The 16,204-nt window shown below is 37.7% G+C and overlaps 1 protein-coding gene across 4 annotated transcripts in view; it reads left to right on the top strand.

Annotated features, from left to right (window-relative positions):
• Window positions 1-443: 443 nt before the first annotated feature.
• The window catches only part of LOC112048202 (huntingtin-interacting protein 1), a 58,445-nt gene continuing 42,684 nt past the window's right edge, over window positions 444-16,204 (top strand). For 3 of the 4 annotated variants that reach the window (XM_052885499.1, XM_052885497.1, XM_052885498.1), the window contains exon 1: window positions 445-737. In XM_052885499.1, the coding sequence (XP_052741459.1) occupies window positions 654-737 (84 nt within the window). In that variant the 5' untranslated portion in view covers window positions 445-653. Of the gene's footprint in view, window positions 738-16,204 lie in introns of all 4 variants that reach the window. The other variant, XM_052885500.1, reaches the window with a different exon arrangement.

The raw sequence follows: 16,204 nt of genomic DNA, 5'->3' as shown, positions 1-16,204 counted from the left end.
ATAATACTTTAATGATTATGCTTTTCTATACTAATATTATAAAGCTTAAGAGTTTGTTTGTTTCATTGATTTAACGCGCTAATCTTAAGAAATATGGTCCGATATGAAAAATTCTTTCAGCGTTAGATAGCCCTTTTATCGAAAAAGGCTTTTATAGAAAAAAAAAAAGAATATGACACTATCACATATAATTTTGTTTATTCTTTCATAAAATCTAACGTGTAGCTAATTTGAGGTAAAATGTCACAAATACCTATATACCAAGATCAATGGTCCCGAAATTCCCGTAATTTGTGAATTCTCCATAAACTGGCAATACTAATCAGTCTAGACTTTTTGATGTTTATCTGTGGTGACATAATTAGTCTGTTTCTTTTCTTCTGTCACTCATAGAATACATTTTTTGTTTTGAGTCTGTGAGTTAGTTAATTTTTTTCATTTTCGTGAGATGATGTCTTGCACTGTTTTGTGTTAAATAAATACGATTTACCGAAAGTTTTTTCCGAATTTATTTGTATAATCCAGTGATAGTGGTTTCCAGGATACTAGGCTAGAGCTGGTATTTTCTTTTAAATAAGTACTTCATCAGTCTCAAATCTTGATCGTAATTATTTTGTCATTCCTAAAGTTTGATCTTCGTATGTGTAAATCATATGGCGTCATTATCCTTACCCCGTGTTCTTCAATTAAAGAAGAACAGCTTGGATGCTGAGCGTGAGCAGTTTGAGAAGTTTCAGGTATGTATGCTAAAATACCAACCAATGTTAAAATACCAATGGACATGACCAACATTCATAGATATCCTTGTAGTTTTAAGACCTTGAATAGGTTTCTCCAGCCCACACTCTTAAGTTGTTAACATAACATCAACATTAAAATTATCTTTCAATTATTGTTGAATACTCCAAAAGAATGGGAGGTTGTTATTTATAGTCAGATCGGATAGGTATTTTAAACAATGTAAATAAACAAAAACATATGATTCAGGGGTGCTCAACATTTTACTAAAGCATTATTCACGAATATTGTCATGAAATAAAACTTCCTTTGATAGACAATTTTTTTTATATTTTATGTTCCTATAAACTGTTATTTATCGAACAGATAATGTTTCACTTATATTTAGGGTTCCGTGGTCAATAAAGAACCCTTATAGTTTTGTTTTTTTATTATGTACAAGCAAGCACCGCTTAGCTGTACGCTAGATTGTAAGCTATGAGGCAGCCTTTGGTAGAACGCACTTGCCTAGAAGATGCCTATTCACTCTTGACTTGAAGATACCCATACCCATGTCCGTCTGTCCTTCTATCTGTAACTCAATTACTAATAGAAAACTGTAGCTTGACTATGAAAATTATGTAAGCGATTATAGGCGTAAATTAAAAACTTGACAAGTAGTTTTTACTCGTTTTCTCGTAGTGTGGGTTATTGTTAGATATACGTTTTTATGTAGAATTTGATGAGTTTGTTAAGACACTACTTTTCAATTTAGGCCTCTATTTGTAAAATATTAAGATTTAAAGTGCTAATTTAATTTCGTACTAAACTAAATAAAATTAAAAACAGTAAACGAACAACAAATAACAATAATAAACAATAACAACGAAACGAGAACAAAACGAAATAACAAAAATTATAAGGGAAGAAAATACGCACAACAAACTGGATTTAGTTAACGAATACTGTGAAGTAGGAGTATTAGTCACAGACAAAAAATAAAGTAGTGTTCTGTGCTGTGAAGTGTGAACTGTCAAATCTCAAATCTTCTTTCGCTTAATACAAAATCAAAAAATTAATCATAGTTTAAGGTAATTCTGCAATAAATGAAAATATTTTATTCACATTATAATAAAAGAAAACATCATTTGAATTACAACTTCTTTCTTCTTTTGATATGATAATACGATAATACGATTTATAAAATTAATTAAAGCTCTTATTTAATTTTATAAATGCATATTAATACCCATAAAACTCAATCTTTGTTTTTCAAAATGGTTTGTGACTCATGTCTGCTTGGGGTATTTAAGGTTTTTTTTATGTCGTTTGTGTTGTATTTCTGCAAACTCTATTTAATTAACATAGAGGAATTAGACATGGAAATGCATCGCACCCAAATGCAGCAACAAAATTGTCTGTCGTTTTTAGAGGGGGACGAGGTAAACTCACACATCGAAAAAATTTAACAAGAATAAATAGTAATTATAATCTGTACACAGAATATTCAATTAATGAATCAATGTTTTGCTGTTCGTTCGTTCGTTAGAAGAATAGAATCGATTTTTCTTTTATATATTGTTTTAATTTATTATTAATTATAATTATGTTTTTGACGACCTCCGTGGCGCAGTGGTATGCGCGGTGGATTTACAAGACGGAGGTCCTGGGTTGGATTCCCGGCTGGGCCGATTGAGGTTTTCTTAATTGGTTCAGGTCTGGCTGGTAGAAGGCTTCGACCGCGAAGGCGTACCGACAAGCGATTTAGCGTTCCGGTACGATGTCGTGTAGAAACTGAAAGAGGTGTGGATTTTCATCCTCCTCCTAACAAGTTAGCCCGCTTCGATCTTAGATTGCATCATCAGTTACTGACTGAACATCAGTTACTGAGTGAGACTGAAATCAAGGGCCATGTACAGAATAACAAAAATAAAATAGAAATATTTTCAAATTAAACGTCACGTCATCTTTTAGTGAATTAGAAGTTGTTGACCGTTTTTCATGCCATTGACTGACTGACTACTTACTACACAAACCGGAATTATTAGGGAGCTTTTTAGACGACGAAAATGATTACAACAATGAAACATCGATACAATCGATAACGCGTTAGATCGTTGGTTGTTTGACAGAGAGATAACGTCTTGCGGGGCAGGTCTTTCTATAATTGGTCCGTGATAATTAATTTGTTGTATGTGAATCCGGACTCAAAAGGGCTAGAACCCAGAGCCGTAAAGCTTATTATTAAAAATAAAATGTATGTGAATCGAAACGAAAAGTGTCGCTTAAAAGAACCTTTTTGAGTAGTATTATTGTTGTGTAAAAAACCTAAAGTTGTGGTACTATTCTGTAGGTAGTTTCTGAACAACTTCCTTTACTGTGAAATAACTCAGAAAATATCAATTAACTTTTTTTTTTTTTTTTAAATTCATTACTATTGTGCAATCAGCTGCAACAGCTTTAAGCAAATTGCTTGTGGGTACTACATGGCATGTGTAGCTGACCTTCCATTGAAGGCCATGCTAATTTATTTTATTTGTTAATTTTTTGTATTTCATTTGTACATTTGTACATTCTTATTATTTTGAATTTTTGTTTTACAGGAGATCCCATATGTAGGCGCGCTTTAGCCTTCTAACATCTATTGGATGACCGAGGGCAGTAGCAAGTTTATTTTCATGGGTGTTTATGCGATTTTTATAGCACATTGATCTGAGTTCAACCTCTTCTTTTACTGTTTTTATGTCAAGATACTCATGTAGTTCCGATATCTTAGTGAACCATGGAGCATTTGTGATGGTTTTTAAAACTTTATTCTGAAATCTTTGTAGTATTTCCAAGTTTGAGTTTTTGGCTGTGCCCCACAGTTCAATGCCGTAGGTCCACACTGGTTTTATTACTGTTTTATAAATGAGCAGTTTATTACTGAGTGAGACATGCGAATGCCTTCCCATAAGCCAGTTAAGTTTTCTGAAGGTTTGATTTAGTTCATCGCGTTTTTTTACTATATGCGTTCTCCATGTTTGTTTTTTGTCTAGGTGTATCCCAAGATATTTTGCGGTGTCACTGTGGGGGATAATATCAAGTCCCAGTTTAACAGGAGTACATTCGTCCATTCGCAAGGTAAATGTCACATGTGTTGACTTCGTGGAACTAGCTTTGATACGCCATTTAATCATCCATGAATTTATCTTGTTCAGGTGTACTTGTAGAATATTTGAAGCCATATTTGCGTCTTTGTTATTACACAATACAGCTGTATCATCAGCAAATGTAGCGGTGAGTACGCTGTTTGAGATAGGAATATCTGCAGTGTATAATAAATAGAGTGTGGGACCCAAAACGGAACCCTGGGGAACACCTGCTTGAATGTTGTCATGGAAGTTCGAATATGCGTCATTGATTTTCACTCGAAATATTCTCTGATTGACATATGACTTCAGTAACATGAAGAAATTGTGTGGGAGGCAATGTTTGGCTTTAAAGAGCAGTCCATTGTGCCAGACCTTATCAAAAGCCTGTTGAACATCCAAAAAAACAGCAGAGCAATATTGTTTACTTTCTAGGGCTTCTCTAATTTGTTTGACTATTCTGTGTACCTGTTCCACAGTGGAGTGTCGGCTTCGGAATCCAAATTGATGCTGGGGAATAATTTCCCTTTCATGAAGAATGGTTTTGAGTCTGGACAGAGTTATTTTTTCAAATACCTTGGACAATGTTGGTAGTAGGCTTATTGGTCTATAAGATGTGACTAGATGCGGTGGCTTCCCAGGTTTCGGTATCATAATAATTTCCGAAATTTTCCAAATAGACGGGTAGTGGGATGTTCTCAAGATGCCATTAAAAAGCTGAGTCACAAAGACAATCGCTTTTCTTGGAAGTTGTAGTAAGACCTCTGCCGTTATTAAACAGAATCCTGGAGCTTTGTGAAGTTCAAGTTCTTTTATTACTCTCCAGACCTCTCTGGGGGTGCAGCTTTTTATTGGTAAGCTTAGTTGAAGGTCGCTATCCAGAAATTCTGCGACTTCTCTATCAGTGTCTGGGTCGCCGTTATTTGAAGTAAAAACTTCACTTAGAAACTTGGCAAAGGCTTCCGCACGTTCATTATCTTTCCTGGCCCAAGTACCATTATCTAGTTTTAGTGGGTGTTTTATGGTTACTGGCGAAGCTTTGTTAGTCTTTACGGCTCTATACAATGAATATTCATTGTTTTTCGAAGCAGACAGATTAATCAGTTTATGTTTCAATGTGTCATTTTCTACGTCTTTTAAATAGGATGTAAGTTCCGCTGCTGCCAGGTTTAGCGCCTTTTTGTCCAACGGATGACGACTAGTATGCCAAACTCTTCTGAGCCTCCTTTTCTCTAGTACCTTATTTTTGATATCCATGGGTAAGTTGTTACTACCTGGCGTGTATCTTATAGCCGGTGTAGAAATCCATGCTGCAGTTTGTATCATGTTTGTTATGGTTTCTGCTGCTTTATCGATGTCGTCATTCGTTTTGAGTGAAACTTTTAGCGATAGATTAGTATCAATATATTTTCTGAATGCTGACCAATCAGTTTGTTTGTTGTATAGACATTCTTTGGCGGGTCTTGAAATTATTGATGTACTAACCGTACTTAGTACTGGTGTATGGTCTGAGCAACTATCATAGCAACTATCTATACTTATATACAAGTTTGATAGCCCTTTATATATATAGAAGTCTAAGAGGTCCGGTAATTTGTTGGGATCTGTAGGCCAGTAAGTTGGTTCACCTGCGCTTAAAATACTGAGGTTATTTTTGATAATACTTGAATTAAGTTCTCTGCCTCGAGGTAGAGTTAGTCGTGATCCCCATTGCACGTTTTTGGCATTCCAGTCACCACCACAGATGTATCTATTTCCAAGCGTTTTAAAATATTCTGTGAAGTGAGTTTCCTTTGGGTTTGGTTTTGGGGGGCAGTAAACAGCTGAGAGAGTAAGTGACCCATGATTATCGTACAATACAATGGTTGTAGCTTGTAAGTGAGGTGTTTTGTAGTCTTCAAGGATATCATGTTTCAAAGCAATATCAATTAACTGAGAAAGATAATATTTAAATATTGTATATCATGCCTATTATAGCTACGTAACTTGCTCTCTAAGAACCCAAAAAATGTAATTCTATTTTTAGGCTATTTGTTGAGTTGTTAAAAATGCTGCTATAATAAGGAATTTATACTTTTAACATACAATACTAACTATGAATAAAATGAGTCATGGTGAGACTAAGTTCCGAATGTCTTTTAAAACTGACTTTTATATATTTATTTTATTCAACTTGTCGGGCTTTGACTGAAATCTGAAGCCTGTTCCTGTTATTGAATGTAATGCAAAGTCTATGTGTGGAAGACACTATAACCATTGGATGTTGGTTTTTTGCCCTAACACAAAGGCGCTTGCAGTGCACATTTGGACGGCTTTGGAAACCGCTCTTGAAATAGATTTACATAGACAATTCGCTTTGAGTTTGTGTTCCATCCACACTGTTGCCGTTAAATTGCTTGCAATCTCACATTACAAGTTACACACGTCTGGACCCAGCTTTATGAGACAATTTAGTGTACAATAACTCTGAGAAATAAGTTTATCCTACACATACTTCTGATAAGTAGCACTTCATCATAATGGATCTCTAAATCTGCGGATGGAGACTTACCATGTGGGTATTATCTCTGACTATGTTTTGTGTACATAACACAACTGCCAGCTATAATTATACATTATATTAATATTGATTATCAGAAATAAATAGATATTCATATCACAAAATGGAGGTCAGGAAGGTGTAGGCTATTCTTGGAAGAGCAGGCTTGAATGGCAATAAATCCCTGTTCGCTCGGCCCACTTATAATGTTCTATCTTTGAAAGCCACTGTGAAAGGTGCAACAGCCAGTCCTATGATATGAGAACTCCTTTGCTCACCACACTACTATATTTTTTAAGTACCACTCAACCGTTTTTTCAACAATTATATTTAAAACTAACTGGTTACTCAATGTGTAACAACTTGAGGCTGTAATTTTTAACTCACACTCATTTTATAATTTTATAACAAAAGTATAAAATTGATTACTGATAGATAATTTTCAAATTCTCATGACCTCATGAGCCTGAAAAAACAGCATTCTTCATGACACCAAATATTGAATGTCTTGTTTCCTTTGTTTGACAGAGTCTATGCATGAGGTTTTCCCTTTTAACATTCTCTTTCTATGATATTTTAGTCATTAGTGTTATAATTAACCAGGTATTTGTTCAAACCACCTATGATTACGAGACGAATATCTTAGCATTCCATGGATTCACCGTGCAGGTGCCGGGTCCATCGTGTGGTAGAGAGAAAAACACCAAGCAAAGTCAGCAAGATTTTGCGATAGGGCCGGATTAAAGAGACTAAGGGTGGGCAAAGTCGCGGGCGTTGGTATTATAATAAAGAGAAAGAGGTAAACTTTGTGGTGTTGTAGGAGGATTTTGAGTGCGAGTGTCATAGGCTATATTTTATCCCCGTATTCTCACGGAAACGGGAACTACGCGGGTGAAACCGCTGGGCGTAGGCTAGTAATCTACAAACCTGTTAAACGTATATTTCGATAAAAGATTCGCCTTATCGTTCGCTTGATAAAGTCGATTGTTGTGGAAACTCAACGCGAGCGTATCTTATCACTTCGACACTGCCCGTTTCTCCTCTATTCCAAACTAAACTCTTTCAACTACAAAACATACTCGTTTAATTATTATTCATTTTTAAAATACTTGCGAAAGTTTCCTCTGGATACGATCAGGTGAGTGGAAATTTGATATACGACATATGAGTACAGTTGAATGAACCGTAATGTAAACTAGATTGCGATAGTTAAAAGTATATATTTCTGTGTATTATATGTATAGTTTTGAAAGGATATTTTTTATTTACGTAATGAAAAGGTGTAATAAGTGATAATTGATAGAATGATGTTGCTATTGCTGCAGTCATGGTATTGATACTAATAAGTTATTGGTAGTACATATATCTACATTATAATTATTATGTACCTACGTCTAATGATGTTAATTAAAAAATGTCGTTGCCTACGTCACTTTATAAATTACCTGTAGGTAAGTATATATATACAAACTTTTCTAAAAATCCGCGAATGTAATCGAATCAATATCATATTATCGATTACCAGCGGACGAACGCGATTTCGTCCGCGTGAAATTTACTTTTTTTAATCCCTCGGGAACCATGGATATTTTCGGGATGAAAAGTAGTCTATGTATTAATCCAGAGTAAAAACTATTTCCATTCCAAATTTTAGCTAAATCGGTTCAATAGTTGCGGCGTTAAAGAGTAACAAACATCCATACAAACTTTCGCGTTTATAATATTAGTAGGATAATAACTTACGACGAGGACCAGCGGTTTCACCCGCGGCGTTAGGACTAGGGTAGGTGTAGGGTAGGGTAGGGGTACGGTAGGGGTAGTTGAAAGTTTACATCGAGTTTCACGCGGACGAAGTCGCGGGCGTCCGCTAGTACGGGAATAAAATATACTGTTAGCTCTCGACTGTATTCTCATATGAATCAAAAAGCTCTATAACTTATAACTTTAAAATCTGTTTAATATACAATTATTACTTACTTAATACAACCTTCTTGAGATTGAAAAGAAGTCTGAAAATTACATAGTTTAAAAATGAAATCATAGCTTATGTGTAATAATTCTATGTAAATAGGTATTATGTATGTAATGAATCATGTCTGTGAGATAGGAGTTTATCATTCAATCATGATATTTTTAACTTTAAAAAAGTAAATGTAATTTGTAGGTCAATAAGTATTATGTACTACTAGCAGACGCCGCGGTTTCCCGCGTAGTTCTCGTTCCCGTGTGAATACAGGGACAACACATAGCCTATGACACTCGCTAATAACGTGGTTTTCTATAGGTAAAACAATTTTTTTAAAATGTACATCACTTTATTGGATGGTGAGTGGGTAGCATTAGGACGCTCGAGAGAAGTGATAACTGCCGTATGTGGGAAGCAAGACAGAATGGTGCTGTAACGCGTTACGTTACGAAGCGGAAGCGGTTTACCCTCCCATAAGAAGTTATCACTTCAAAAACTAATGTTACCTGTTTATAATAGGTACCTATTAGTAAGAGTACCTACTACCTACCTATCTTCCTAAAATTTCATCCTAAATAAATGACCAACTTTGTATAGAAAAAACTGTAATTTTTTTTTTCTTTACAAGTAAGCCCTTGACTACAATCTCACCTGATGGTAAGTGATGATGCAGTCTGTAGTAGGAGGGTGAAAAATCACACCCCTTTCGGTTTCTACACGGCATCATACCGGAACGCTAAATCGCTTGGCGGTACGTCTTTGCCGGTAGGGTGGTGGCCACGCCCGAAGCCTCCCACCAACCAGACCTGGACCAATTAAGAAAATCTCAATCTGCCCAGCCGGGGATCGAACCTAGGACCTCCGTTTTGTAAATCCACCGCGCATACCACTGCGCCACGGAGGCCGTCAGAAACAACATCTAGTACAATATCAGATTTATATTTGTTTTTTTTTTAAATCCCATTATCAATTTACAATGCTCTGCTAAACTGACGTGCCCGCGTGGCCTTTACCTAGTCTGGCATTTGCAACTATTGCCTTGGGGGCGCGTTACGTTCAATTATTTACGTGCAGTTTGCCAGTTCACTAACTTTAAAATTGCTTCTAGACTATTCTAGACGATGTGATTTGGGAGAGCGCGATTTTAACTATTTAAACGTACAAAATTAACAATCTCGTGTCGCTGTATTCCATGTAGGTACTATGCGAAATTAATATTATTTATATTTTCATATGAATTAACTATCTTATTGTAGATAATATTATGTATATGTATTGTATGCATGTGTGCCATAGCACTTTTGGTCATAATACAGATTGTAAGCATCCGCCCACGCAGTGCCCACTGCGCGGCACAATCGGTTATACCTATCTGTTCCCGTTATGTTGTATTCAATGACTTTATATGCATGATGATTTCCAACTTTATACTACACTAGCCGACGCCCGCGACTTCGTCCGCGTCAAACTCGATGTAAACTTTCAACTACCCCTATCTACCCCCTACCCTACCCCTAGCCTACCCCTACCCCTACCCTAATCCTACCTACCTCTACCATACTTTTCTCGTTGATTTTTTACACCTTGTGTCCGAAAAACCCAAATATCTTACGGAACCCTATTTTTTTCCAAAATAAAATTAAGCCTATGTTACTTGTGGATAATGTAGCTTTCGAATGGTGAAAGAATTTTTAAAATCGGTCCAGTAGTTTTTGAGCCTATTCATTACAATCAATCAAACAAACAAACAAACAAACAAACAAACAAACAAACAAACAAACAAACAAACATACAAACAAAGTTTTCCTCTTTATAATATTAGTATAGATACCTAGTACTCTACATACATTTTTATTCGCTTTTGTTCTATTACAATTATTAGTGTTAGTTCTATTGTATTGGTGGCACGCAGAAGGCGTCAACTAAGGTAGGCACGAGGACGTGGTGTGCTGCTACTCAACTATTAATATAGGTAGTATTAAAAAAAATCAAAGGTCGGTGCCAGGGGTACAGAAGACTGCGAAGCTTGTAACTAAGTCATATGTTTTCTGTGACTAAGTTGTAGAAATTTCCACGTGACGTAACATTGTTGTGTGATTGCAATTAACGTCACTCGTGCCCCGTGACCTGAACGTGACGGATAGATCTTACGAATCCTTTTTGCTTAGAGTATCCTTTAACCCATTTTAGGCTCACTTTTGAGCATGACTTACCTCTCAGTATGAGAGGGGTTAGGCTAATAGTCCAGCACGCGTAAAAATTAAGAGAATTTTCAGGTATGCAGGTTTTCCTTCACCATTTGAGACACGTGATATTCAATTCCTTGGATTCCCTGCAATCTATTTACGAGTACCTATAGCATTTTAATCAATCACGGAGAACAAATACCAAAGAAACTATTGAGTGAGAACCTAATTAGCATACTCATCCAATCTTCTTCTTCTTAGCGTGGAATCTTGGGCATCCTATTTCTTGAGTTTGAGAGCATCTCATCCAATATGGAGTAAAAATCTTTCCCAGCATTTACCACTGAGCCAAAATATATCATTATTTTTTAGTTAGGAACCCCTACAAATTCTTAACCTTTTACTTAAGCAGGTAATATGATTATGTCGAACTGCCTATTGACTTAGTAAAAAGTTTATCGTTATTACCCACTTAAGTAATTCCATTGGCAACTTTAACATTATTCTTTTAAAAAAATAACTAGCGGACGCCCGCAACTTCGTCTGCGTGGAATTCAGTTTTTCACAAATCCTACGGGAACCATAGATTTCCGGGATAAAAAGGAGCCTATGTGTTAATCTAGAGTGAAATCTATTTCCATTCCAAATTTCAGCCAACCCCTACCCTATCCCCACCATCGCGATTTTGGTATAACAGAAATTGATGTATCAGACGAACATTTGCCGGGTCAGCTAGAATAAATAGATAAATCAGTATTGCTTTAGTTCAGACATTAGACATAATGAATGCGTTAAGTGGTTTACAATCTCGTGTAAGGTTTCCGTCCTTCGGTCGTTGTGTCTGTTCCCACACGTTAAAAAGAAAGTACATATGAGTATCTGTAGAGTATTTAGATCACATTTTCTCCATTGCACGTCTCATTAATAGCTTAAACGGTTTTAATTAAAACATCACTGGCTTGGCACCGCCTTCAAACTGATCAGAAGGTAGCACATAGGCAAGATGTTATTTTTTGCTTTTTAGTTTAAGTTAATTTTTGAGTTTGAAGTCGGTTGAATTTTCTTATTAAAATTTTTTCTCGTTATAACGTTGATACGTTGATGATACCACATGCAGATTTTATAATTTGTTGCGTTATTTCGGCCGGCCTATTCATTAACTTTTGACGGCCTCCGTGGCGCAGTGGTTTGCGCGGTGGATTTACAAGACGGAGGTCCTGGGTTCGATCCCCGGCTGGGCCGATTGAGATTTTCTTAATTTATTAAACCCTACCGGCAAAGATTCAATGCCAAGCGATTAAACGTTCCGGCGCGATGCCGTATAGAAATCGAAAGGAGTGTGGATTTTCATCCTTCTTCTAACAAGTTAGCCGGCTTCCATCTTAGATTGCATCATCACTTACCATCAGGTGAGCTTGTTTTCGAGGGCTAACTTGTAAAGAATAAAAAAAAAAAGAGTAATTTAAAGCTGTTCACGAAAGATGTCCGAAATTGGTCCCCATTTTCAGAACGATACAGAAATGCAAAATGTAAATGTAAAAGCCATGTTATTTGTGAGTGCCGTAGGTTACTTTATATCTCCATAGTATTATGGGACCATAGAGTAACAAGTCGGCTAGTCTATTCTAATATTATAAAGCTGAAGAGTTTGTTTGATTGAACGCGCTGATCTCAAGAACTACTGGTCCGATTTGAAAAAATCTTTCAGTGTTAGATAGCCCATTTATCGAGGAAGGCTATAGGCTATATATTATCCCCATATTCCTACGGGAACGGGAACCACGCGAGTGAAACCGCGCGGCATCACCTAGTTAATAATATAATTAAGCTATTCATAATATCGGTAATAACATGGAGTTAAAACGCTCCCAGATTGCGGGACGTAGGATATTGTGCGAGGGGGCAATCACCGCTCCCGTTGCTGGTCCGTGCCGACTGCCGTCTCACATCCCGTTGTATCACCCGACACCCGTACTATAACTGACGTGCCGTGATCATAAAATACGGCTTGTATGAGAAATCACTTCAAAATTAGTAACTCGAGCTCAGCAGTGAGCCGTATATGGGTTGATGATAATGATGATGATGATATATCGCGATATATCATCACCATCATTAACAACCCATATTAACAACCATCATTAATAACCAGCTCGAGTCTCCTCTCAGAATGAGATGGGTTAGGCCAATAGTTCACCACGCTGGCCCAATGCGGATTCGCAGACTTCACGCATGCAGAGAATTAAGAAAATTCTCTGGTATCCTCACAATGTTTGCCTTCTCCGTTTGAGACACGTGATATTTACATTCTTAAAATGCACACAACTGAAAAGTTGGAGGACCTTCTCCGGACCGGATTCGAACGCACACCCTCCGGAATCGGAGGCAGAGGTCATATCCACTGGAACTAACGCGACGCGATATATGCCAGGCGATAATGCTTATTAAATATATATATATATATATCTTGGTGTGCATGATGAGAATTTGTGCTCTATTAACCATAAAATGGAACTCTAAACTAATATTATGAAGCTGATGAGTTTGTTTGTTTGAACGCGCTAATCTCAGGAACTACTGGTCCGTTTTCAATAATTGTTTCAGTGTTAGATAGCCTATTTATCGAGGAAGGCTATAGGGTATATACTATCCACGTATTCATACGGGAACGAGAGCCACGCGGGTGAAACCGCGCGGCGTCAACTAGTCTACTGATACATAGCAACAGTATGCAAGCGTATTCCACCATAGGCTGCATCATTAGGCTTGATTGCAGTCAAACACTGGTCTATACATTATAAAAAAACTGGCTCTTTGTAATAATATATATAAATAGTTCGTCAGGATCACAGACCAGACATCGCTAAAAGCTAACGCTTTTACAAGATAAATACTACCGCAATGTTTGTTTCCGTCGCCAAACATTAATAAGTATTACAATAAACAACAGTACAGACATACTCGTACCAATTCTCCCTTCCCTTTATGGGGGGGGAGGCCTTTATCATCATACCCTACACTCCTTTCTGTTCTGTAGGTGTAGGTGTGTGGGTTTGTCTATAATAACTATAATATTATAGTTATTATTCGTAAAGTAAACGAGATTGTCAAGAAATTCCTGGACTTTGTCGGAGTTTTTCTCTCTGACACGCGATGGACCCGCCTGCACGGTGAATCCATGGATTGCTAAGATATTCGTCTTTCTCGGAGAAAAACATTAACAAACAACAAAAACCAACATAAACTACGAAGAGTTGCAAAAAATCATGTGCCAAAATTCGATAACTGGCGTGATTAAACCATTAACTTTTTACTAGGTACTTCTTTACTTATAAATTCCACGTTTTATAAAAAAAATCCAGTAATTAAAAAGTGTTTTTGCTTTCCGTATCGTCTACCTTGACTAAAAATGTAATACTCGCAGACTGATGCAACTTGCAACTGCATATTACAGTATAATGAGTAAAAATTAGTCGGTCATGCGCTGATTCTTGGTTAGATATTATAAGTGTTACGTTTTAACCACAGCATAGCGAGCGTACAGTTTGGAAACTGCGATTTTTGTATTACATCGTTAAGCATTTCAACACATTTACACACTGTGTAGTTGTGTATGACACGTAGGACCTGAGTCTGAGTAATGCCACATATTATGCGTATCGGAATTATATCTGGAACGGTCATTGACGCACTTCAAAGTCATTGATATAGTTTGACCGAAGCAGCCATTGTAACGAGACTACAATAGAGAAAATACTTGTCATACAGTAGTCATTTTCAGGCCCACCTGTTGAGAAACGCGGCTGAGGTCATTGAGCATGGCACTAAGGTCATCCAGAGTCTGTGCCATGATGACTACATCATCCGCGAACCGCAGTTGAGTGATGTACTCGCCATTGATGTTGATGCCAAGTCCGCCCCAGTCTAGAAGCTTAAAGACGTCTTCCAATGCGGCGGTAAATAGCTTCGGAGAGATCACATCTCCCTGACGCACTCCTCGCTGCAACTGGATTGGCCTCGTAGTCTGATCCTGAATACGGACTGACATAGTGGCGTTTTCGTACAAGCACTTCAACGCTTGGATATACCTGTAATCAATTCGGCATCTCTGCAATGACAGCCCATGAATGAAACATGGGCAAACCAAAAATAATGTGTAATGCTCATGTATCGCTCCACCCAGTTATAGTTGAGAACGCTGCACTCGAAATTGTAGACGAATACGTATACCTAGGACATATGATCCAGTTAGGTAGGTCCAATTTCGAGAAAGAGGTGAACCGTCGAATCCAACTCGGCTGGGCTGCATTCGGGAAACTTCGCGACATCTTTTCGTCCGAAATTCCTCAGTGCCTGAAGACAAAAGTCTTCGAACAGTGCGTGTTGCCAGTGATGACCTATGGTTCCGAGACTTGGTCGCTAACTATGGGCCTCATAAGAAGGCTCAGAGTCACACAGCGGGCGATGGAACGAGCTATGTTAGGAGTATCTCTGCGTGATCGAATCAGAAATGAGGAGATCCGCAGAAGAACCAAAGTCACCGACATAGCTCAACGAGTTGCGAAGCTGAAGTGGCAATGGGCGGGGCACATAGTGCGAAGAGCCGATGGACGTTGGGGTCCCAAAGTGCTGGAATGGCGACCCCGCACTAGTAAGCGCAGTGTTGGCCGACCCCCCACCAGGTGGACTGACGACATCAAGCGAGTCGCAGGGATTCGCTGGATGCAGTTGGCTCAGTATCGTGATGTTTGGAAGTCCCTACAAAAGGCCTATGTCCTGCAGTGGAAGTCCATCGGCTGATATGATGATGATAATGATGACAGTAGTCAGCAATAGCCAACAATGGCTGAGTCTAGGCGCAGGAGCTTTGCCAGAGTTAAAGCGAGAACCGAACGTCTTTCGTAAAGGACTTCTCCTGTGAGAGTTGAGACTCAGACCTTAGCTTAGGACGTTGGACGACCTTGAAGTTATCATACCTTAGGAGACAGTGCAACAGTGCCGTTAGAAAATATTTCAATTGTTCTTTTGAAATTTGGAGAAGATAATGTCACTTATTAAGATTTTTGAAAATATTTTTTTATTAAGATCTTCTGTATAAACGCTAAGCTGTGGTATCTGCAAGCGCCTCGTGGGCAGCGTAGCAAATATGCGTGTCGGAATGATATTCGTAACGGTCGCACATGTTCTGCGTACCCACTGCCTACAGCTTGACCGGAGCGGTCATTGAAGTATGCGGCTTGAGCGAGCTTCAGCGTTAACATGATATTCTTTTGAATACATTATGCTAATACAAACACTGGAAAAGATTTTGAACAACGTTGCGTTGTATGTTGATACTGTACGATTATTGTAGCGCGTTATTAATACTTTTATGTATATCTTTTTGTTTGTAACCATCTGCCGAAAGAGGAGCGTATGTATATTACGAGTAAGTCTCAATAACGTACGGACGGATCCGTTAGACAGATTTTACCATTAGATGCACCACTACATTCGTCTCCTTTATGGGAGTAGCACAGATTATAATTTATTTCCAGATTTGTAATCCGAAAATATTCGGATCGGCAGCGTTACTTATTCTATATCGATGCATAATTTTGACCACTTCTCTGTTGCAGTGCTGAGTTGTTTCTGTGTGGGCAGCACATTACACTCGTGTGTTTTT

This window comes from Bicyclus anynana, chromosome 14, assembly GCF_947172395.1.
Source record: "Bicyclus anynana chromosome 14, ilBicAnyn1.1, whole genome shotgun sequence".
Taxonomy (NCBI): Eukaryota; Metazoa; Arthropoda; class Insecta; order Lepidoptera; family Nymphalidae; genus Bicyclus; species Bicyclus anynana.
The sequence above is the reverse complement of the archived record's forward strand: the minus strand, read 5'-3'. Positions and strand labels throughout refer to the sequence as shown.